Source organism: Acartia tonsa, chromosome 9 (genome assembly GCF_053477335.1).
Source record: "Acartia tonsa isolate MP-2025a chromosome 9, ASM5347733v1, whole genome shotgun sequence".
Taxonomy (NCBI): Eukaryota; Metazoa; Arthropoda; class Copepoda; order Calanoida; family Acartiidae; genus Acartia; species Acartia tonsa.
In genome coordinates, this window is record NC_137268.1 from 399932 (window position 1) to 426106 (window position 26175).

General features: G+C 29.5%; 2 protein-coding genes and 2 long non-coding RNA genes across 4 annotated transcripts in view; 3 read left to right on the plus strand and 1 right to left on the minus strand.

Moving 5' to 3' along the window:
* The first annotated feature begins 465 nt into the window (after window positions 1-465).
* Window positions 466-26175, plus strand: part of LOC145327976 (uncharacterized) — a 32256-nt gene continuing 6546 nt past the window's right edge. The window contains exon 1 of the mRNA XM_080171496.1: window positions 466-496. The gene's annotated coding sequence lies outside the window, so the exon portion shown is untranslated. The remainder of the gene's footprint in view (window positions 497-26175) is intronic.
* Window positions 7046-7418, plus strand: LOC145327961 (uncharacterized). The gene is made up of 2 exons (XR_013882290.1): window positions 7046-7113; window positions 7310-7418. It is a non-coding gene; the product is annotated as an uncharacterized LOC145327961 (long non-coding RNA).
* On the plus strand, window positions 8723-13845 carry LOC145327686 (uncharacterized). Its single transcript, XR_013882222.1, has 4 exons — window positions 8723-8964; window positions 12283-12381; window positions 13178-13246; window positions 13690-13845. It is a non-coding gene; the product is annotated as an uncharacterized LOC145327686 (long non-coding RNA).
* LOC145327979 (snaclec flavocetin-A subunit beta-like) lies at window positions 17240-22347 on the minus strand. Its single transcript, XM_080171498.1, has 8 exons — window positions 22210-22347; window positions 21932-22055; window positions 19812-19904; window positions 19056-19097; window positions 18873-18998; window positions 18133-18237; window positions 18014-18072; window positions 17240-17707 (listed from the first exon to the last, which is right to left on the minus strand). The coding sequence occupies exons 1-8, from the start codon at window positions 22216-22218 to the stop codon at window positions 17621-17623; spliced, it is 645 nt and encodes a 214-aa protein (XP_080027624.1). The 5' UTR covers window positions 22219-22347; the 3' UTR covers window positions 17240-17620.

A 26175-nucleotide genomic window follows, 5' to 3' on the forward strand; every position in this document is an offset into this window, starting at 1 on the left:
ACATTAATTTATCAGCCAATGTCTGGCCTCTTTAAATCTCTGGGAAAAAAAACAATGAATGAGATAGATAAAGTGTGTTTGTGTGTGAGAGAGAGAGAGAGAGAGAGAGAGAAAAGTAAAGGAAAAAGAGAGTATTGCAGATGGAAAAAGAGAGTAAGGCAAGCACAAAGACATTAAAAAGACAGGTGCAACTAATTACAGTGCACAGTTAGGACTTCCAGACAATGGTTGTGATTTTATCTAAGAGGATATTACCTAATTTTGATATCTGTGATAAAACAAATTACTATTATTGAAACTTTTGCATAGCAAAGACATTTACAAAGCAAAAGTAAAATAGAGTTAGAAAAAGATACAGAGGGGGGTAGATGGAATAAAGAGAGCAAAAGTAAGATAGAATGAGAGGGAGAGATAGAGACAGACAGATAGAGAAAGAGTAAGATAAAGAGAGAAAGATAAACGACCAAGCTAATATTGCTTGATTCACTTCTACAAGAGACAAAATGAATTGAAAATGATTGCTAAAATCGAAATATATCTTCATGTCTTAGAATAGTGTATTTTTTTTAAAATAGGTTGAAAAACATACCAACTTTAAAAGATATAGAGAGAAAGATAGATAGATAGAGAAAGAGAGATAGGAAAGATGTAGATAGATAGAGAGAAAGAGAAAACGAAAAGAGAGAGGAGGAGAGACAGGAGTTACTGAGTGTAATTTTGTTTATAGAGCAAAAATGCCATGTAAAGAAATAAATAACCAATTTTGATGACAATATAACCCATTCTGTGGATTACAATTAGTGGTTGAAACAGTTGGACTCTCAACTTTATGAATCAAACTAATAGTCCTTAAAGTTCTTGGGCCAACAAATAAGAAAAAATTACTATAAAAGTTTGGGGACTAGTGTAATAAACAGCCCAATGTCCCCTCCCTCCATGACAAACATTGAAACTGGCTTTGTGATACAACTAGATGATGTAAAAGGATCTAAAGGGATAAGACAATGGCCGTTAAATTGATGTACATCCCCAATAATGATTGACAAAATAACCCATTCTTTGGATTACAATAAGTGGTTGAAACATTTGGACACTCAACTTTATTAACCAACCAAAAAGTCCCCAAAGATCTTGAGCCAACAAATAAGAAATCTTTTTTTCAAAACTTTGGGGACTATTGTAATAAACAGCCAAATATTATTTGAGTCCCCAAAGTTCTTAAGCTAGCAAATAAGAAATCTTTACTTCAAAACTTTGGGGATTTTGTAATAAACAGCTCAATGTCCCCTCCCTCCCTGTAAAATATAGGAACTGGCTTGGTGATACAATCTAATGATGTACAGGTATCTAAAGGGATAAGACAATAGCTGTTAAATTGATCAGCATCCTCAATGATGATACACAAAATTACCCCTTCTTCAGATTACAATTAGTGGTTGAAACGTTTTGACACTCAACTTTATGAACCAACCAAAAAGTTCCCAAAGTTATTGGGACAAGAATAAGAAAAAATTACTATAAAAGTTTGGGTATTATTGTAATAAACAGCCCAATGTCCCCTTCCTCCCTGACAAATATAGTTGGGGCGCTGTGTGATACAAAAGGATGATGTAACACATTAATTTGGGAAAATCTATTTATTTATCCGTGGAATAAGTAAGACGAATGGTTAACGAACCCAACATGTAAAATCCTCAGAATGAAAAACTCAATGCATCAATCTTTTACATTTATTCAACGTTTCAAGGGCAAAACTGCCCTCATCATCAGGAACTAAACAAAAAAAATAGCAATTAAAATTTATCAAAATATGCATTTTAAGTCAATTATTACTTAAAGGGCGAATATAGGTTGAATATAATATGGGCTCAAAAAAACCGTGCAATTCCATAGATTATAAGTAACCTTAAGATATTGACATATCCAAATGTATAAGTCTGTTATAGCTTAAAACCTGAACATTCTCAGGATAAATTTATGTAATAAGTGTGGTTCCCTAAGAACTCCAAACACCCTAGCATCACACAAGGCTTCGCTTTAAGGTTGAATTAAAAAGTTTTCGTTAAGTGATAGTCGTAATAAAAGTGGAAACCAGTTATCAATCTATTTTTTTTGTATTGTGGATTGTTTCTTCCTTGACAATATTCCCCAACAAAGTGTAAAGTATATGAATTTTATTTTTAAAAAAAAACCTTTACAGGAGAAATTTTATTTCATGTAAGTATGAAAATTATATGGTAATTGTTATAATTAATTTAAAGAGGACAAAAATAATAGGTGAATAGTGTTTTTTTTCTTATATTTTTTTCTGGAGAAAATCTGGCAATCGGTGCGTTTGTGTGTGTGTGTTGAAAAGTGCGTACTAGGGTAATTATATCATCAAGAATTAATCATTGATCTTTATACAGAAAAAAAACTTTAAAACGTATTATTTACCCTAGTTAATACTCCGGACGCAAATTGACGCAAATTATTTTATGCTTTTTAAAAATTCAATAAAATAGTATATAATATAAAAAAAAATAAACACTTTAATTATCAATTAAGATGCATGCCAATGTAATAATCAATTAAACTTAAGAAAACTAGTCAAAAAAAGTCTTGTAAAGGTGTAAAATAAACGATTTTGTTGACTTTCTCATTTATCATATGTTGAAGTAAAAGCAAAAATTGCAAAATCTACTTAAGGATTTTTTTGATTTTTTAAATTTAACATAGATATTTTAAAAGTATGTAATGGCACCTTTCATATAAGCTCATATCATATTGAAACTATATTCGCCCTTTAATATATGTTTTATAGGCATTTTTATAAATAAAAAAAAGAATTAAAATTCCCTAGGGTTACACATTGATAACAAATAAAGTGAATAAATAGGATATATGTTTATACAAGGTTAATTAAATGCAAAGTAGGGCAGTTTAAATAACAAAATAGAATTAAATTTTAAATAAAATCTTAATTTTTTTTGTCCATGTACATTATTAACAAAACACAAATTGAAACTGGCAAATTTTTGATTGATTTTTGTAAATTTTTTGAAAGTTGGACAGTCAAATTAAACAAGATATTAAATCATTTGCTCTAGAAAAAACTTCAGTATAGGTGCAGCTTTGCAGATCAGTCTTTGAGTAAAAGTTTGACCAAGAAATTTTTTTTTAAAAAAGATGAGCAAATGTAACAAAACAAAACAAAAAAATTTTTATAAATAAATTTTTTAATAGATAATTCTCCCACCCTGCTTTGTTTATTATAATTTATTTGGTTTAACAGATTTTTATAATAATAGTAAAATAATTAACTTAACTCTGCAAAAATACATTTTTAAATGGGGTGGGGGGGGGGGGGGCACTCAATTAAACAGTAAAGGCTTAGTTAATTATGTGGTAGCTATAAATGAACAAATGGATTTATTGGATCTTACAACAGATTTTGATGTTTTGTAGTAAAGTGAACTAAAATAATGATCTCTCCCATCCCCTTCCTTCACCCCTTCCCCTCCCCTATTACTGGTTAAACATAAAATAAATGTTAGGGGATATTGCAAGCTAAATTGATAAAAAAAATTTTCCTGTCAAAATATCCATGTATATTTTACATCCATTTATCTACATTACTGAAACTGGGTGCGGCTTTTATTGAAATCATGACCAAGATTGGATGCATAGATTTATATCTATAATACAAAGTAGCTTGATGTTTGTCTGTCTTTCTGAAGCTTAAGATCTCAGTAACTACTGAACTGATGGAGCTCTACTTTTCAGGGAATATACATACTGGTCCTGTGCTGGTTTTAAGCTATTTTCTTTGGGGTTGGGACACCCCCAACTTCCCCTTAAAAGAAAAAATCCCTCCCAATTTTTTTTGTTATATAGACATGTTCACAAAAAATTCTGTTTATTTTTTTTGAAGTGATCAAAAAAATTAGAGGCTAGGGGCGAAGCTGTTAGTAAAATAGAACATAATACAGAATAATTTGGGGCCCTAAATTATTGCGCAGATCAAAAGTAAAACCTGCTTGGGGCCCTTTATGAGCCAAGTAAAACATTGCATAAGTTGGAATTTTTATCTTTTAAAGCAAGATTTACAGGGGACATGGAATTGTAAAGTTCAAAGAATTTTTCTTCATTTTTATGCTTCATAAGATTTTTATAGGAGTTATAATAGTTATTTCTTGCATTGTATTATAAACAGCTTTCCGCAGATATAAAATGTTCAATTATAAGATTAAAACCAGTTTTATTAGCCCAAAGATGCTGAAGGCACATGCTAAAAAATTGGTTTTTAGACAAACATTTTTTCTGTATGGCTAAAAACCAGTTCTAAACCACTGGATATCAATCGGTTTTGAAGTGATATGGGAAAAACTATTAATTTTCTGTTTGAATAAAAGAACTTTGATAGTTTTATTTTCTTTTTATCAATTTGTTCATCTTATATAAGGACCTTTTAATAATAAACTTTGTCTTTTTAATAAAATTGATGTCGTCATTTTGGAAAATATTTTTCTTGTCATACTAGTTTTTCTTACTTATTGAGCAAAGGTTCTAGTTACATAATCACCAGGGATCTAAAGGGATAAGACAATGGCTGATACACACAATTAACTCTTTTTTAGATTACAATTAGTGGTTGAAAACCAACCATTAAAAATTTGATTAAAGTCCCCAAAGTTGTTAAGCCAACGAATAAGAAATCTTTATTTAAAAACCTTTGGGACTAAATAATGTAATAAACAGGTTAATATCCCCTCCCTCCCTGCATTATCAGTCATTACAGGTTTTAGTAATACATCATCTGTGAACATGAGAAGACTAAATTTTGTATGTTAAAGTTAATTATTTATTAAAAGCAAAGCTTTTCTATAATAAGGTTAAGTATGTACGTTTGTCCATCTGAAATGGTTAGCTCTTTTGGTTAATTTAAACAGGTTAGAATTGTCCTATTGATTTTAGATTACATAAATAAAGTAGAATCGGAACATTTAAATTCTAAAATTACCACTCAAGATGGTACCTGCCTACCAGTCTATCGACGTATTGATCCGAGCATGGTTAAAGTACATTATTGTAAAATTAAAGAAACTGTTGAACAAGCAGAAAATAGGGGATTAATAAACAATGAGTTAGCCGCGCAACTTTTGCCGGACCAACCATCTGAGGCACGCGCGTACGCGATGCCTAAAGCACATAAACCTGTTGCTGATGGAGAAAAACTACCCCCAACACGCCTAGTTATTAGTGGGTGTGCATCCAATACAGAGAATATTTCCCACTTTGTAAATCATTATTCTAAACATATTCCAGAGCAAACTGATTCTTTTCTTCAAGACACACCTGACCTTTTAAGGTTTCTGGAGGAAGCAAATAAAGGCCCAGATATTCCAAGCAATGCAATTTTAGTCTCAATTGATGTAGTAGGACTCTATCCTAACATCCCTCAAGATGAGGGAATAGATGCTTTTAGAGAAGCCATGCATGAACCTAAATATGGCCAATCAAGTATGTGTATAAATTTTATAATAACACTTTTGCAATATGTGTTACAATTTAACAGCTTTATTTTTAATGAAAAATTTTACCTTCAAGAGTGGGGTACCAGTATAGGTACAAAAGTAGCCCCAACTTATGCAAATATTTTTATGAATAAACTAGAAACCGAAATGCTTAAAAAGTTTAAAGGAACGCTTCCGGCCTTTTGGAAACGTTATATTGATGATATTATATGTCTATTTGTTGGAAATGAAAATGATTTGTTAAAATTTTTGACTTTTATTAGTTCTTATCATCCTACTATTAAATTTACATGTGAATATAGATTAAATGATGTTATCGTTAAAACCAAATGGAAAAATGGCAACCTTGATGTTAATAGATTACCAATTGGAAATGTAAGACCTAGGTCAATTGATTTTCTTGATTGTACAATTTGGATTAATGATCTTTGTAAATTTGAATGTGATTTATTTACAAAAGATACAGACAGAATAACTTATTTAATGCCTCAAAGTTGTCACCCCAGTTTTATTTGTCGCAATATACCTTACTCTTTAGCATACAGATTAAAAAGAATTTGTACTTCAAATGAAAATTTTCTGTTAAGATTAAATGAACTCAAAATAAATTTATTAAGCCGTGGATACAATGCCAAAATTATTGTAAATGCCTTTGACAAACTCAAAAATATTCCACGCAGTAAAACTTTAGAAAAAGTAATTCATCCAAAACAAAATAATAGAGTAATGTTTTCTTTAACTTATGACCCAAGAATTATAAATGTAAATGATAGTATAAAAAAACACTATGTTATTGCAAATAAGGATCCCAATTTTAAAATATCTTTTCCGAAAATGCCTATGGTTGGGTACAAAAGAGCACGCAATTTAGGCGATCACTTGATCCGTGCTAAATTGTATCCCATCCATAGGTATGAAATGAGAAATAGAAATGGTTTCTTTAAATGTAGTAAACGAGATATTGGTTGTGATTTGTGTAACCATAGTCAAAACATAACAGAACATGTTGCTAGTCATTCAAAAAAGAAATATCCTATAAAATCTAAAATTAAATGCTCTGATAGTTATATTATTTATTCAATTCAATGTAAAAAATGTGATATGCAATATGTAGGCCAAACTACGACACCTGTGTGTAGACGCTTTAACAGCCACTCATGGGATATCATAAATAAAAAGAATGAGAAACCTGTACCAAAGCATTTTAACAGTAGAAACCACTCTCATTCAGATATGATTTTTACACCTTTTGAAAAATTAAATAAAAAAGATAAAACTTTATTAGATGTTCGTGAAAAATATTGGATTTTGGAAAAAAATACTGTAATCTTTGGATTAAACAGAAATTATTAATTGCCAGTTGCAACCTTAAATTTTTTTCTTGTACCTCCTTTTTTTGTCTTTATTATATATAACATTTTTGTAATAGTTATTTAACCCTTTAAACAGATGATTTTCAACAACCACCCAAATTTTGACCATTTTGACCGCCTGTATTGTTATCAAACTAATTTTCCCCCAAAAAACTCATTCTATTCTTGACAATGCACGAAGATACTGCTAAATTTTATGTGAAAAAATGTATATAAATAACCATGTAAGTTGTTTTATTTTATAGAATTTTTTATTACATATTTTAAATTTACATAGTCCTGTTGTTACTACGCTTTTTGTTGATATAATTGTCCTTGTTTCTTTAAATTTTGACCATTTTGCTAAAATGATTTGTTATGTTATTGTGTATATAACCATTTCTTATACTTTTTTGTGAAAAAAATTTAATATTTTTTTAGACCCTGATGATGTTTATGCCAATAAACGAAAAATTTCGGTGCCTGATGTGTTGATTTTTTGCCTTGTTGGGGAATAGAATAGTTGGTGCGCGTCCTTTTTTATGAATATTTAGACTTTGCATGATGATTCCTACAACAGTTAGGTATGATTTATAAAGCGTAGCAACTCTATAATTGTCAGAATGTCTGTACATCCATTTATAGTATGTTGATTTTTATCTTTTTTGACAAAAAAATGTCTTGTGATGTAATTATCCTATTCTTTTGATATTTGGAATACTGATTCCTAGGACAACAAAATATCAAATCAAATATCAAAATAATCAAGTCCTAAAAATGTAAGTATGTCTTTCACAGTATCCTTTTTTTATTTAAGTAATATTGCAACAAATCATTAAGAGAAAATAGTATGTATCATATTTTAATAAACCTTTCAAAACTTAAATTAGTTTAAAACGGTTTTATGTTAAATTATTAACACCTGTGGGGGGGCTGTAATTTTGTTGGGTCTATATTTGTGGTTCCTTAAACCAGCAGAGCTAATATCTGCTTTATTATGAAGTATCCAAATATGTAGTACTAGCAGCTACACCCCTAGAGGCCTCTAATTCCCCTTGCAATTAAGGGAGAGATAGGGAAAGGTGATTTCAACTTTCAATTTTAGTTTTGAAAAGAAAAAAGTTTCAGCACCCTACTAGGAAGGTAAAACTAGTAAGTCATACAGTGGATCTGCCTAGCAGGACTTTTCCTTTTTTTTATTGGCGATTTTTCTGAAGTGGTTTGTGTTTCCCAGAAAATGAAAAAAAATAAATTGTAAAGTCAAACCATATTGGTTCAGTGGTTAGTGCAACCCTTCAAACAGTCAGAAAGACAGAGATCCTCTTACTTTTGCATAAGGATTATAGATGAGTTTACCTGTGTAACTTCCAGTGTAGCAGAATTTTTAAATTTAAACTTTTTTGTGCCTTTAGAATTCTTTAGAATGTTTTAAAACTTTAGTTTCAGGTATTTTAAAATTTGAGTTATTGATTGTAAATAAGTTCATGAAAAAGAAATTATCATATTGTTAGTCAATGCTCAATTTTTTTCTTTCTTTATAAGGTTTTCCTGTTGGTCCTTGCACATCAAAGTATATCCTGTTCCACAACTTCTCCTACTACTTATGGTATACCAACTCCTGAAGAAACAACAATAAGTGAACTAGAAGCAAGAGCTTTAGAGTTAGGTAATGTTTTTTTTTTTATATTTATTTCAAAAATCAATTTTAGATATCAAATAAAGACTTGCATATGGTCTAAATACAGTAATTGATCTTTTTACCTAAAATTTGGACTTTAATTTTTAGTGTCACATTGGAACCAGAATTTGCAAGATTCCCCATTAAGAATTTTTTTAAAAAAAGTCCACAAAAGAGGACAAACCTTCAGATTGGAACAAAAGGTTATCAGATAACGTTTATTTTACTACACTTAATTCCTATCATTCTTTAACAAATTTTTCATTGTAGGATTAATGTGCTGGGAAATAAGTCTTATAAATGTAATTTTATTCAGGAGAAACCAGTCTTATGAGAGCAGTATGGGAAGGACACACTGCCATAATGATGCTTCTAATGGAAAATGGAGCTGGTGTCAATTTAAAGGATAAATTTTATGGTAAGTTAATATATATATATTTATATTTCAGAATGTCTTTGAAACCAATTGACAATTATATAAAAATCATTATACCAGCTTTGTTAGCTTTGGACTTTATAAATAACTAAAATTAATAATAAATGATAGGCTTAAAGATTTTCATATAGAAGATATGCAGCATGAAAGGACACTCACACATATTAAAGCGTAAAATAGAAAATTTAATGGTTTTGCCAGTATCCTCTAGTGGAGATTTTTCCTATTTGGGGGTGGAGGTACAATAGGGAGGGTCCATTTCCCCTCAGTAAAAATTGGTAAAGTCTTATGTATATTTGTTGAGCTCTGTAAAAGTTTTAAAAATGGTCTGGTTCTTATTGCTGTAGGCGTGCAGACAACTTGCATATTTGTGTTATGGGTGATAAGCAGTTTTTTTTTTGTTTTTTAAGTCGTATAAATGTTATGTATATAAAAATTCATCCATTTTTACTAGAAAATACGATAGCATTATAAACATATTTTAGTTATTAAGACAATATGTCATTAATGTTTAATCAAATATCATAATATTTTCATTTATAAGGTCTATATTTTATCTATAGTAGGTTGATTTTATTGAATTCAGACTAACCCACAAAAAAAATAGCTTTTTGAACTTAGGATTAGCTTGGGGCCAACCAGCTGGTCATACAGACATAAGGTGTTTATCTAAAACAACCCTGCAATTAATGTATTTTTACTATGTCAACAAAAGTATGAAGTTATAAAAATGTTAATAAGTTAATTTTAATATGTTTTTGTAGTAACTTTAGGCCAAAAAAGCCTAAAACCTAAAAAATTGGAGGGGGGTAAGTTGTGAAGGTTATAATTTTGTTTTTAACACTTTTGAATTTTTGAAATATACAAATCAAGTCTAAAATCAAAGTACCAAAACCCCAAAATATTTCATAATCAAGAATTTGATGTGTACTTAAAGTAAGCAATATGTAAAAATTAGCATATTATTAGTCTTTTTTTTGTTCATTTTTTGTATAGATCACTTCAAATACACAAAAGAACCTACAATAAATCAGATTTTTTGTTGGACTACAATGCCCACTCTCATAATAAATGGAGTAAGTCTTTGTGATCTATTCTTGACCAACTGCTTAAAGTTAACCTATCCATATTTTTCTTGTGGATTAGCCCTATATTCAATAAAATCATCCTGTTGTGTATTGAGGAGGGTCCATATTGAAATTGAAATTCCATAAAATAAAAACTCTTAACCATATCACTTAAGTAGTTTTTGTGATATACAATATACTTGGTAGTAAAAAGGCGTTCATGAGATCTTAGCACACTTTAGTATACAGTATGATAAGGATTATGTCTATCTAGTAAATTATGTGAAATTAAAACAATATCGGTTCAGTGGTTTATGCGATCATGCATTATTCTTTTTTATCTTCCCTTCTTATTTTCCTTTATGAAATACATATCTTTTAAACAACAAAAATCAAATCAAATAACCATATTATAACATACAGCCTCACCCCCAATTTTAAAAGGGTAAGCCATAAAGCCCCTCCCCCCCCCCCTAATAGATGTAATATTTATAATATAATATTTATATCCCCCCCCCCTCCTTTCCTTCATTTCAGTCAAAAGATAAAAACAAAGTTGACTAGATCCATAAGAAGCAGAGTACAAAAATCGTTGATTAAAATACATACAAGAAAATTTAAAAGAATATTTGTGTATTGTAGATTAAGTTATTTAATCTAGAGACATATTCAGATAAAGGAATGTTTATGCATCAATTAGTCGTGCTTTTGTTCATGTAATAGCACTATAATTAGATGAAATTTACTGTCTGTGATCTACAGAAGGGGCAATTTTGTGTATCACTGTTGGGGATGTACATCAATTTATCGGCAATTGTCTTATCTCTTTAGATCCCTGTTTTTTCTTACTTTTAATGTTGATTGCAAGATTGTTGATCTTTAACTTTTAGACAAACGTAACCTAGTTATGGAGGGTCTGTTTAACCTATTAACATAACCATAAATCGGTCACTTCTTGGTAAAATCCGAAAATAGAAATAATGCAAATGTGTACAAATTTTTTTGCAAATTTATGATCAATTTTCGTTTTTTTTTTTAAATGCAACATATAATAATAGCTATTAAAACAATTTTAAAGCATAACTTTTATTTTATTAGGACAACAATTAAAAATATTTTTACTATATGCAATATTTTAAATTGGGAGGGTGGAGAAATGCTCTCCCAAAATAGTTAAACACCTTCCATGAAGCTAAAAAAAGCCTAATTGCAAAGGAAAACCAAACAGATGTCATTTTTTTTTTTATAAAAAAAAAATTGGGGCATTTGTATAAACACCTATAGATTGTCCAGAATTCTCTAGTAAATAGGGAAAGGAAAAAGAGATGTGGTAAAACAAGTTTGAAGAATTCAGAAAATAGTTATAAACTCCAACTTCTTCCACCCCATAAATCATTGTCAAAATCAGTGATCTTAGGGGATAAGGAAGGGGAGGGGAGATCCTAAGGGGCAAGGTGTTTATCTAAAACAACCCTGCAATTAATGTATCTTTACTATGTCAACAAAAGTATGAAGTTATAAAAATGTTAATAAGTTAATTTTAATATGTTTTTGTAGTAACTTTAGGCCAAAAAAGCCTAAAACCTAAAAAATTGGAGGGGGGTAAGTTGTGAAGGTTATAATTTTGTTTTTAACACTTTTGAATTTTTGAAATATACAAATCAAGTCTAAAATCAAAGTACCCAAACCCCAAAATATTTCAACCACTACTTGTAATCTATAGAATTTTGTGCATCACCATTGGGGATAGGACATTAGATAGTAAAAATAAAATTGTCAATAAATCTTTCTTTTTTACAAAGTGCATTGCTCTTCATGCATCTCGAAACACTACCAATATCTAAAAAGTAACTCTTTTAATTTAAAGTTACCAAAAATATTATATTGTAGGATTGTATATACAATACATTATACATACATATATTATTTTAGATTACTCTTTTTTTATTAGCAAAAACATGTTTATTGTTGCTGCGCTACTTACTGCATTATAATCTAAACATTTTAGGGATCTATGTACATCCCAAATGATGATACACAAAATTAGGACTTATGTAAATTAAAAATAGTGGTTTAAACGTTTGAACACTTTATGGGGTTAATGTCTATCCATATAACTTTTAATTCTTTATTAAAACATGGGGCTGATAACTATATATTGAATGATGATAGTTAGTTGCACAATATTTCAATTTTTACTTTTATATGTATAAATCTAATGTATTTTGTTTAGGAAATACCAGTCATATACTTGCAGCATTTCAAGGCCACACTGTTATAGTGAAGATTCTGATAGAAAATAGAGCTGATGTCAATTTACAGGATAATAATGGTTAGTTCAATAATTTACTGTAGTTGTAATTAATGGATTAGGGTCAACACCCCTCCTCCTATTTTCTAAGCAACTATTATAGCTAAGAGCTAAAACATGTACATGTCCCCTGTTTGATATTTTGCTTTCTTTGCCCTTTTTTTTAACAACTATTGGTTTTAGGCAAGGAAAAGTGAATGTGATTCTGACAAACAATTCTAAGTGACAATTTCCCCACAACCCCTTCCCATTTTTCTCCCCTTTTTACCCACTCACCTTCAGTTAGAAAATTTTTTTTTACAGCAACTCAAGTAGAAGCCTCTGGGTTTTAGGTCCTTTTTAACTTTGAAAAATTTAAATGGCTGTATTTTTATCTTTGAAGCTAAAAGAACCATGTTTTTTAGAAAATTTTTATTTCTAAGTAAATTTTATATTAGAATTAGAAAAAAATTATTGGTAGCAACAGTCCTACTTGGCAGGTCCAGATGCAGCATTTGGTGGTCAGCAGGGAAATTTGAAATGTTATGTGAACTAAAGCTAAAGTTTAAAATTTAATGTCCTTAAGTCAAAAACATAGAGGATTAGAACCTGCAGGATTGTACCTGGAACCTGAAATCCTATATTTCATAATGTTTTATGATTTCTTTTATCTTCAAAAACAAATGAGCTACAGCTTGGATTGTGATCCAAATTTTTTACAATTACCCTCCAACCCTGAATATATCTGTTTACAATTTTTCTTTTCTGTCCAAACTATTTTTGGTTAAATATTTAGTTGTGAATCTAAAATATGTATTATATAAATTAATGTGTCCAGGTTTAACAGCACTTGACTGGGCAATTCTTGAAGGAAATACTGAAACTGCAGAAATACTAAGAGAAAATGGTAAGTTTACATAAAGTCCCATTCTTGTATAAGCCTTAGCAGTTGGGGACAATATTTTTCTCTTCAGATTTTCTGATTTTATCTTTATACACTGGACACTAAATGAGTTCTCAATGGTTTGTGGATGAAGGGAGGGTTGACCACCTTAAAGTTGAGCTAGAGGGCTGAATATGTATGGGCTGTTCCCTGTTTTATAGTTCTGACTTGCTTCCTTACTCATTTAATTTAGCAACCCTTATCAGTAGGTCAATTCCCTGTTTTATAGTTCTGACTTGCTTTTTACTTATTTTATTTAGCAACTCTTATCAGTAGGTCCTTTTTGTTTATTGACATTGATAAATGAAATTCATAAATAATTGTGTGACACTTTGGTAACTTTAATTGGTACCAATGACCACTGACAGAAATAGTAATTTAAATTAAATATGTAATAAATATTTCAGGAGCTAAGAGAGGAAGAGATATTGAGTAAATGAACAACAATAGAATAGGAAAACCATGTCATAAATTTAACATATGCAATTATACAAGAAAATTAAACCTAAAAGGTGGAATATTTGCTTTAAATCATTTAAGCTAAAAATTCCATACTATGTTTAAGGAAAAATTAATGTACCAAATCCCCACATACTTTTTTTATTCATTTTCTGTTGCAGAATATTTAAATCTATGAATAAGATCCTTCACAGCACATATTTTTTTATCAACTACATATATTACTATTTACTCTATTTTTATCCAATTGGACACATTCTCCCCTAATGTAATAATAATACATCCACGGATATAAAATGTATAATTTCAAGATAAAAACCAGTTTTTTTTTTGCCCTGAGATGTTAGCCATGGGAAAACAAAATTGGTTTTAATCTTATAATTATACATTTATTTATTTGTAGAAAACTGCTATACATAATTTTTCTGTATGGCTAAGTACCGGTTCTATTCCACCAGATATTAATCAGTTTCAAGTGATACAGGAAAAAAACACTATTAAACACCAGAATGGATCAAATAGGGATCAAACTAAACCACAATCAGAGAAAAGATTTGAATATTGGTTATCATTATATGAGAAAAAATGAATTAAATCTACAAGGAGTTATCAAATAAACAATCTTGTAAAATATACATGATCAATTTTTGCCAGTACAAGTTTTATTTTGCAAAGGAATTTTTCATTGTGTTCTCAAATTATTTCAAATTAAGAGAAATCACACATCAATGTAATATTAAAATATCTCAAAAGACACAGTTTCAATATTCTTAATCTATTGAAGATAAAAATCTAGTTTACTGACTAATTGGTCTCTTATGTCTTGTTAAATATCTCAATTACATTAAGGGACTTAGTGTCTATTATACATGGTATTTGGAGCAAATTGGAGTGAATACAAAACAGCAAAAACATAACAGTGAATGTTACAAAACAGCGAATGTTACAAAACAGCAAAATTACAAAACAGCAAATGTAACAAAACAGCAAATGTAACAAAACAGTGACTGTTACAAAAATGTAACTATGTAGGAATTTTTTCAATTTATTATTCAAACAAAGAGAAAACAAATTATACATTAAATCAATGAACAATTTATGTATCCAGAAATAAAAAAAAACAAATGAATTTTAAACAGTGTCAGGGTTTCCAAATAGGAACTCTTTCATGTTTGCTCTGTTATAGCTCTTGAGGGACAAATTCAACATATCCAGCCTCTGTCCTCCTGTCCTTCCTGAATGAGTTAGGATTGGTGGCCCTAAGCGAGCCAGTTCATCCTCATTCATAATCCCACGGAGTAGATAGAGTAGTTCATTATTCTTTATATATAAAATTATAAAAATTGTTACATTCGCTGTTTTGTAATTTTGCCTTTTTGTTACATTTACTGTTTTGTAATTTTGCCTTTTTGTAACAATCGCTGTTTTGTAATTTTGCTGTTTTGTAATATTCAAATTGGCATGAATTTTGACTAAGTAATAAGAAATTGATATTAAAGATGTAATTTGGTCCAATTTTCTAAAATAAAAATACAAAAAAATCTAGAAATTTGGGTATTAAAATTTTAAGTATCAGGATCTAAACATAAGATATTTAAAAACCAAAATGAAATACTTTGAATTAAATCAATAATATTTGTACTTTCAAGATTCTGTTGAATATATATTCTGTATCATATAAGAGGTTAACTCACAAACAAAACATGAATTTTGCATATTACAAATTGTTTCGTGCATGTCAATGTAAAACTAAAGCTTAGAATAAATTTAAATTTAAAGCATTTTTTCAAATATTTTGGAAGATTTTTTGTACATAGTAATATATTCAACAGTATCATGTTGTGTTTTACTATATTTCATATATTATTATATATACTCATGCTGATTTAAAAAAAAAATATTGCAAATAAAATTAAAACCAGCCCAACATCTTCAGTTTTAAGATTGCAGTTTCTATCAAAATCTCTTTTACATAAATGCATTTTTCTTCTTATAAATTTGTAAAAAGTGATTTTTTGATTCAAGTTTAATCTAAAGCAATATTTCAAACAATTATAGATTTGGATACTCTAAACTTTTTGAATATTAACATTTGTTATAATGGATTAATTGACCTTGATATATAACCAATAAAATTATTAGCATTTAATGTTTTAATTTTATGATTTTAATTATATTTTAATTTAATTTACTTTGTAAAGACTCTTTATTTTGTTTACTAGTTACTTATTTATTATTCTGTTTTTTTTAAATTCAACAACATGAAATAGTTAATATATTAATCACATTGTATCTGAGTAAAATTAACAATAAAATAAAATCATTAAACCTCTAAAACTTATATAATAGATTTAAGTCATATCCATTAATTTATTACACTAGTACCCAAAGACACCATAGTATAGTTTTCTTATTCATTAGCTTTACAACCTTGGTGACTTTTTATTGGTTGGATCATATAGTGTCAAAATGTTTCAACCACTAAATATAATCTACATAATGGGTAATTTGTGTATCCTTTGGAACTTTCAATTTTGGCTCTATTGGCGTTTTTGTTGTAATTTGGTAAGATGGGCTGACAGACAGACAGTAATATGAAAGGATAAATAGATGAACAGACAAATAGACAGACGGACACAGTTACAAACAGAGTTATGGAGAGACATATGGACAGGTATACAGACAGTCATGTAGACAGATAAACAGATGAATAAGCAGACAGACAGACAGATGGTGAACAAAAAGACAACAGACATATGGACAGACAGACAAAAAGACAGACAGACAGTCATGTGGATGGATAAACAGACGTACAGAGTTACATAGTTATGGTATGACAGAAGGACAGACAGTCATGTGGACAGCCTGACAGTAAGACAGACAAACAGAGTTATGGGCAGACAGACAGACAGACGGACAGAGAGACAGTTCTACAGACAGACAGACAGTCATGTGGATTGATAAACAGAATAAATATCAGACAGAGAGATTAAAAAAAAAAAAAAAATTATTTACTTATTTCAGTATGTCTACAAAGGGGGGGAGGGGCGGGGATATTGTGTGTATCATCATTGGCGGGATATACATGAATTTATTGGCCTTTGCCTTATCCCTTTAGTTCCCTGATAAATGATACATTTTCACCCTAAAATTTTATAAAAATAATAGTTAAATAGATAGATTTAAAATTAGGGATTATAGTTCAAATAAAAATAAAACTTGCTTTTCAATGGCCGATGTTCAATGTCGGACATACAGCATGAATTATAGAGACGCTCCACTACTAAAACTAATATCTAGAAACATCTTATTGTGAACTGCACTAAATCCAAATGTTTTAATTAACAAACTTTTGTCAAAATATTATGATTTTTTTAGATAGATACAAACAAGCTCGGTTAAATGTATTTTATATTAACAAAACATATTATAATCACTAAACTTTTAGAAAATTTTAAGATTAATACTAGAAAATGATTCAAACCAACCCTGCCCCCCCCCCCCCCAACCATTAAAGGGTTAAAATATATTGAGTAGGGCGACATTTATGATTTATACAATTTGGGAATAAGGATAAGGATGACAACATCCATAAAAAGCATTGCTCAATAACAGATTTAAAGAAAACATTAACACATGGGGCACCTTAAACATTTTGAAAAATCTTGTCCCCCATAAATCAAAGACATTTATACTTTATGTACCAATGTTAATAAAGGGCATATAGGGGGGGGGGGGAGTTACTTGATTATGGGCTTTCTTATCCCCATCCTTTCCTCCATTTCCTTAATTATATCCCCCATATCTTTTCCCACATATAAAAAAATCATTTTCATTAAAAGCATTGGCATTAATATAATTTATCAGAAAGGAAATAGTTTAAGATTCAATTGGCATCTTGCACAAAGCAAAGAATTTGTAATGACATTGAAAATCAATCCATCTCCAACCATAACTTTCATGAGCCTAAAAATTATCATGCAAGAAGTTTCATTTTTCTAAACTATAAAAATGTTTTTTAATTTAGCTGATAATTTATGATTTTCTATTATAATATATATATATATAGTATTGGTTAGGGCGGGTCAATTTAGGATATTTTTATCTGAGACCTAAGCAAGAACTTGCACTTGATTTATACAAGCATAATGATTTAAAATTTATCTCAAGTCTAAAAACCATTGGCTTTTAGTGCACCCTGAACAATTACTGGTGGTGATTAATAAACTCCCTTTTCAACAGACAAAGGTCCATAAGAGTTAAAGATATTACCAACAAACAATCTTCTGTAGGTCCATTTGGTTCATTTGTATGCCAATCAGTAAAAGTTACTATAATAAATTAGTTATTTATAAAATTCTGTATTATAAATCTAGATTTTTAAAATTTACCTTGGGTACCATCAGTCCATTCCCAAGTACCCTCTCTTGTGATATCATTTCCCCCAATCCACAGACATCTTTCATGTTTTTTTACGTTTAAATTAACTAAAAAGCCTAAATTAGAATTAACATTTTATAGCCAGAAAACAGAATAACCTGAAAAAAACTATATTTCAGAAAAAACAAGATTTCTACAAACTTTGTCAATATTTGTCAATGTCTATTGTAGGACCTCAACAATGCATTGAAAGTTTATACTGAAATATCCCATAATAAATCAATCTGAAGAAAAATGTTAGGTATTATCCTCTTAGTATTATTTTTATCAATTTTGAAAATTTGAGTAAACCCCCCCCCCCCCCTAACAAAACTATTTCTCTGGCTGCATTGCTTGGCCCCCTGGCCTACCTAGCTGCAGCACTTTCCTCCCTAGCCTGCCTAGCCACAGTGCTCGTCCTCCTTGCCTGCCTAGCTACAGGCACTCTATCCCCTAGCTTATAACCTAACCTAACCTAACTAAAATATTGTTCTCTGTCAGAGTCATAGTTTTGTTGGTGGGTTGGGAAAACTTTTAAAAATTGAACAGATAAAATTTTAAAAGGATAATGCCAAATGTTGTAAATTCTAGGTAAAATCTTTCAGGTGTTGACCTTTCTGGTCTTCAGGAATATTGAACATCTTCTTTGACTGCAATTTATGGCAATTACTATTAAGGACAAAATAATAAGTATTTTATTTTGTCAACTCACATTTTAGAAATTCATTTTCTTGGCTGCTAAGAACAGATGCCAATTGTGATCCTTTGGCTAGTGAGGCACACTTTGTTTTAGCACTTTGCCAGTCTAGTCTTTCTTCCAATATTTTGTAGCATGATTCTGGAAATAATTTTAAACTTATTGTTAAAATAAATTTAGAATTTATTGTTGCTTTACCTGATTCTAGATTTTCAGTCCAACCTTCTTTACATTCATATGCTAAAAAACATAACTAATAAATTTAGTTCAAGTGGGAAAAAAAACAATTCTTTTTTCTTGTAATCATTATCTGATAAATATCCTGTGGATGAGAACCGATTCTCATTCATAAGAAAAAACTATGTCTAGCATCGCTTAATATCCAATTTTCAAATAATAAGTGTACAATTATATCTGCAGAAAGCTGTTTATAATACAATGCAAGAAATAGCTATTAATATGTTCCAGAACACAAAGTGTTTGTTAAACAATTAACAAATAAATTAAGAAATATTAATGCATTATTAGTCATACCATGGTTTACCTAATAATCTAACCTGGACTAAAATAAAGCCGGCAATACATGTTCATTTATATACTAATAGCACAATAGCGGATTTTACTTTGATTGATATAACAGCGCACAACATGGGCAATGTCTGCACTATTTTTATCATTATGTCCAAATTATTTTTTTGTTATATTAAAATCTCAATTAATTTGTCTAATGATTAGATGGGAAATAAATAAAAACCATCATGTAACTTGTGATATTGTAACAATATAACAAAATTATTTAATAATTATCTAATATATCATACTGCTATTATAATAATATATATATTTTATTTATGTCCCATTGTAGGAAAATTATCCAAGATCGAGGGTTTGTTGGATCTATGGTTAAGAAAATGATTTTGATTTTTTGATTTATATTTGCTTGGACATATTTACCTTCTTTTTTTTTATTTAACATCATGTGGTTCTGCCACCAATACCACTGTGCCAGTTGCTGATTAGTCCACTGGCTGCCTTGCCCTGACATGCCTTATATATATTGCACTAGTGAATCGGTGGTGCAGGCAAAATTATATTCTACGTTATCTCACTTCTGAATATTAACCCTATTCTTCCATTGACCTATTAACCTTTTTTCTTCCAATGACCTATCCCCGACTATTAACCTTTTTTTCTTCCATTGACCTATCCCCGACTATTAACCTTTTTTCTTCCATTGACCTATCCCCGACTATTAACTTTTTTTCTTCCATTGACCTATCCCTGACTATTAACTTTTTTTATTCCATTGACCTATCCCTGACTATTAACCTTCTTTCTTCCATTGACCTATCCCCGACTATTAACTTTTTTTCTTCCATTGACCTATCCCTGACTATTAACTTTTTTTCTTCCATTGACCTATCCCCGACTATTAAACTTTTTTCTTCCATTGACCTATCCCTGACTATTAACTTTTTTTCTTCCATTGAGCTATCCCTGAATATTAACCTTTTTTTCTTCCATTGACCTATCCCCGACTATTAACCTTTTTTTCTTCCATTGACCTATCCCCGACTATTAACTTTTTTTCTTCCATTGACCTATCCCCGACTATTAACCTTTTTTTCTCCCATTGACCTATCCCCGACTATTAACTTTTTTTCTTCCATTGACCTATCCCCGACTATTAACTTTTTTTCTTCCATTGACCTATCCCCGACTATTAACTTTTTTTCTTCCATTGACCTATCCCCGACTATTAATCTTATTTCTTCCATAGACCTATCCCTTAATCTCACTCTCTCCAAACCGTACTACAAATCAAGTTACTCATAAAGATTACTACGACTTTTATAGTTTCGTTTATTCATCATTTTTTAAAGATTTAATGTCCCTCTCTCTCACTTTCCTTTTCTTCCGTCTTTATTTTAATTTCATTATTTTTATTTAAAAGCGTATTTATAATTTTGTCTTTCTTTCTTTTAATATTTTAGGATCCTAATGTTTTTCGTTTAGAATTATCGTCCTTACAGGGTTAAACTTTTTAGCTAAATGTTAAATTTTAGTTTAATATCTGAACACATTCGGGCGCGTCACTAGTATCATATTACATTAACACTTAGTTTTCCTCGATTTACTATACTTCAATATAATTTGAATAGCAACATGAAATAAAAAATTTAATTTATTCTTCATAGAGTAAAATAATGGGTCTTATCATTCTGGTCATTGAGAGTTTATTATTGATTATTGAACCAGTATGAGTTTTTTACTTCAGACCTTTGGAAAACTTGAGCTCATTTATAGACATTTATTTCCTATATAGATCTGTCATGGATCTTGATGCAATACAGCAGGCCGTTTTGTAAATGTTAAAAATTGGAAGATTTCATTAAATAAAAGTAATCACAAATATAAGTATTAAATAATTACAAACTCGATATTGAATATCTAAAATAAATTTTCATCTATAATACAAAGTAGAATGCTGTCTGTTCATCTGTCCATCCATCTGTCTGTCTGTTCCTTAAGATCTTGTGACCACTGAACCAATTGGATTCTACTCTTCAGGAAATATACCTACTGATCCAGTAGTGGTTTTAAGCTATTTTCTTGGGGAGTGGAACACCCCCGACCCAACCAAAGATAAAATTTTTATTTTTTTAAATTTTTTATGTTTTTTTTCTATTTTTACAATTTTTATATTTCTTATATTTGTTTATATTTTTCAATTATTTTCTTTTTAAAATTCTTTTCTTCTTTTAAACTGTTATTCAATATGATTGTGATACCCTCCTTCTCCAAAAAGGCTAATGGCAAAGAAATATTTAAAAACATAAAGAAAGAGATAAAAATTAAGGTTTTAAAAAAAATAAATCATTATGAAAAAATATAAAAAGTTATAAAGATTTGATTTATAAAAAGTTATAAAGAGTTGTATAAAATTATAAAATATGGAATATATACTAAAAATGTAAACAAAAAATTTATGAAATTTTCTCCTGAACCTTTTTACACAATATTGCACAAGCTTCTTTCCCTTTAACAAAAGAGAAAACAATTATTATATAAACCTGCATTTTGTATATTTCCAGGTTGATGAAACTGACTTTGCATAACTCCTCTTTGTGCATTTATCAGCTGAGGATAGCTCCCTGGAATGTTTATTCCTCCATAAACTAGCCATAACAATATCAACTAAATTTATTTACATAATTATCATACATTCATATTTAAAATAATGTTTCCATTACAAAATTTAAGGTAATTGAACATAAACAATAGAAAAAAAAGAATTATTTCAATAATATAATATTTTTTTGTCAAATATGTGAAAAATTATATCTCTTACCCTTTGCATATCTATATACAACTAATTAAAAATAGTAAGATTTGCATTTATTCTTTTATTAACTAAGCAATAAGTGTACAATTTCACTTTGAATTTATAATTTTATTACCATTATCAATAGGTGCACAATTTCACTTCAATCAACTTAATTCAATAAAAATGGATTTTTTTTCACAGTTGCCCAGCTTTCTTTTTTTTTGCATTAATTCTAATAAATACACGTAAAGAAAAGTTTCACCCCCTTAGACTCTTTTAACTTTATTCAATAAAAAAAATTAGTTGTATTTTCAGGGAAAAGATGTTTTACTTTTTTCAACCGTTTTACTATTAGAATATTAAATCTTAAATAGATGATGGATTTCCCATTAATATTGATCATGTTTTGCTTGGTTTGATTGTTAAGGGTTAAGTTATTCTGATAGCAAGGGGAGAGGGGGGGGGGGTGTGATTATGTTTTTATACCTTTATAAAAAAAAAATCTTCTCTGTATATTGTACCTCTAAGAGCAGATGTTCAGTTCTTACAACAATAAAAAAAAACTCAAAGAATATCACAAAACCTTTAAAGTCAAGGTTTATGTCTGTTGAAGCATGGAAAAAACATTGTATAAATAAGATGCAATAGGAAAGGAATCCTCACTAAATCTTCAATAGCAGCCAAGAAAATCACATCAAAATTGTAATAATATCTAGAAACATCTTACCGTTAACTGCACTAGATTTAAATGTTTTCATCACCAAACCTTTGTCAAATTTTTTATAGATAGATAGATCAATATATGTAGATAGAAATATAGATAGATAGATAGAGAGATGGATAGATAGATAGATAGATAGATAGATAGATAGATAGATAGATAGATAGATAGATAGATAGATAGATAGATAGATAGATAGATAGATAGATAGATAGATAGATAGATAGATAGATAGATAGATAGATAGATAGATAGATAGATAGATAGATAGATAGATAGATAGATAGATAGATAGATAGATAGATAGATAGATAGATAGATAGATAGATAGATAGATAGATAGATAGATAGATAGATAGATAGATAGATAGATAGATAGATAGATAGATAGATAGATAGATAGATAGATATATAGATAGATAGATAGATTGATAGATAGATAGATAAATAGATAGATAGATAGATAGATAGATAGATAGATAGATAGATTGAAAGATAGATGTATATAAATCTAAATAAATAGATGGATAGAAAGATAGCTAGATCAAAATGAGATAGAAAAAATCTGACCCCCCCACTACAAATGAGCTCTTAAGCTTCAGCTAGATAGATATATTATAGTTTTATGATTTAATATAAAATGAATAACAAATGTTCTAATATACACTGTATTTTGTAATGATACTCTTCAATTTAAAAAGCAATTACTTTTTAGAAACTTTTTTGAATATTGTTCCATTTTCTTCCAGGTAAATGATCAACAGGAGCTTTTACCTGTGTCTACATTTACAGTTAATCTCAGATATCTTATTTAGGAGATTGTTATTCTTGCTATGAACAATGTTCACTTTCTCAAGATTACACAGGTTATAGAAACTAGAGATTTGTTTTTAGGATAGAGCTTGACTGATAATTGACCATTTCAGATTAAAGTCAATGTCATCAATTTTAGGGGTCACCCTTATTGATTAGGCATAGCACATAGAAAAAAAGTAGGATCTACTGCAGTTCACGGTAAAATATTGCTGGTAAGCAATTTTTCCAAAAATCTATTTGTTTTAAAGGCTGCTAGCTGCCAAACAGCTGAATGTACAGATCATACCCGCACACTCTTTTATGCGGCATAAGTAGACCTATAAATAATCTGTAATAGCCAAGATCCAATTATGCACAGGTAAAGCTTCACTGAAGAAAAAACGTGTAAAATAGGTCTTTTTCGGCGCATTTCTCTGCACTAGGAGATAATTATGTATTATTGATTTATACTTATTCCAGATTATTTGTAGGACTTCTTATGATGCTTAAAATAGTGTGCGGGCATGATCTGTATGTTCAGCCATTTGGCAGCTAGCAGCCTTTAAAATCAATAGATTTTTGAAAATATTGCTTACCAGTAATATTTTACTGTGAACTGCAGTAGATCCAAAAAGTAACCTCTTTTATTTCCATTTTTTCAATTTATTTTTAAAAAAGCGGGAGAAAGTGTTTTGGTGCTTGATATGCATCCATTTTTAACTCATTTATACATACACATAGTATGTATATCTATAATACAAAGTATAATATATATCTGTAATAAAAAAAAAGTTGCAGTTTTCCTTGAAAGACAATCCAAGCACGGAAATCATTCCTGTGTTATGTATATTATTGGAGCTACATGGTAAAATGTTCCAAGTTACATAAAACTTTTCAACCTTTTTCTCATATTTTTCAACATAGCTCCTAAAAAACTAATAACACAAAAATAGTTAGTTAATAATTCCAAAAAATAGAGTTTATGACAATTCCTAGAGTATGCATAACATTGTTCTACTATTAGCACAAGCCGTGCGATTTGAATTTTAGATATGTGCATATAATTAATGCATAATTAAATTTAAAAAAAAACGTTTCTCTTGAAACACCCTGTATATTTGTATTGTATCTCTAATAACAACAACAATGTTCAAAAATCTTAAATGCATAGTTATAACAGTTGGGGAGTTGAATCCATTTTTATAGAAGCAGAAATATAATCTATGATTACAGTTTTGACTCTCTAAGAAACTTAATCTACTATTCCACTTTTCCCTCTCTTGATGATGATATCATATACTAATTTTAAATAATTGTAGGAATGTATAAAATACTATTTAAAATTAAAATTTGTTTTATGTAAAATAAAAATAAAAACTAAAATATACCATATAAAATATACTATTATGTCAATTTGAATAAGGAAATCAATTTTTATGAAAACGCTGATGTGTAAACATAAATGTACCATTCTATTTTCGCCTCTATTGAAAGTGGAATGGTACATTTCAAAAATCATATTGCCTTTGATAATATCATCAATAAGACAGGGGGAAGTGGAATGTTAGATTATGTTTTTTAGAGGGTCAAAGCTGTAATCATTGATTATACTTCTGCTTCTATAAAAATGGATTCAACTCCCAAACTGTATAAGTAAATTAGTATTTGTATATTTCTAATTTAACCCTTAATGGTCAGGGAGGGGGCCTTGAACGTCCCCCCTCCTCCGCTTTTTTTCTATCTCATTTTCTGTGTGTGAAAGATAAAGAGCCCAAACTGCGTGACTTTTGAAGTTTGAGTATGACATATAACTGAGAGTTGGAATTTTTTGAATATCTCCATCCTAGCGGGCACAGGATATCAGCAAACCTGGCAGAGTCATCCAGGTAAAGAGCAAAAATATTTTTTTGACCTAATCAAAGCATTTTATCTTACCAAAATACTAAAATATCCTCTAGTAGTACACACTCATATGAAATATATGTGTTTATGTCAATTTCAGGTTCCAGGTATGATCCTGCAGGTCCTGATCCTCCAGTTCTCTAGAAATCTTTAAAAGGCTCCTGTGGCTGCAATTTTTGACTTGGAGACTTCAAATTTTAAACTTAAGCTTTTCTTACATGTCTACATGACGTATTAAAATCTCATAAAGATCCGCCGCTGTTTTCCTGCCGATCGATGACTGCGGCGGCTGGCAGCTGCCAAGTACAGCTGATGTTGCTGAAGTTATTACTTTGATATTCTTAATATAAAATTTACTTAAAGATAAACATTTTCTGCAAAAAAGAATTGTTTTTCTAGCTTCAAGAATAAGAAAATAACAGCCGTTTGAAATTTTTAAGTAAAAAAGGACCTAAAAACAAAGGTTGTTAAGTAAAAAGGTGAAGGAAGTTAAAGGTGACTTTTACTTACAAAAGGTCGGAAATTCGTTATCAAAAACAGGGAACTTGCATAAAAAAAATTAGCCCTTTAGC

Coding starts and splice junctions, on each gene's coding strand:
- LOC145327979 (XM_080171498.1), bottom strand. Junction 19,098..19,811: donor GTTAAATAAAAAAAAAGAAG/GTAAATATGTCC, acceptor TATGTTTTTTAG/CATATGAATGTAAAGAAGGT. Junction 18,073..18,132: donor ATGGACTGATGGTACCCAAG/GTAAATTTTAAA, acceptor AATTTATTATAG/TAACTTTTACTGATTGGCAT.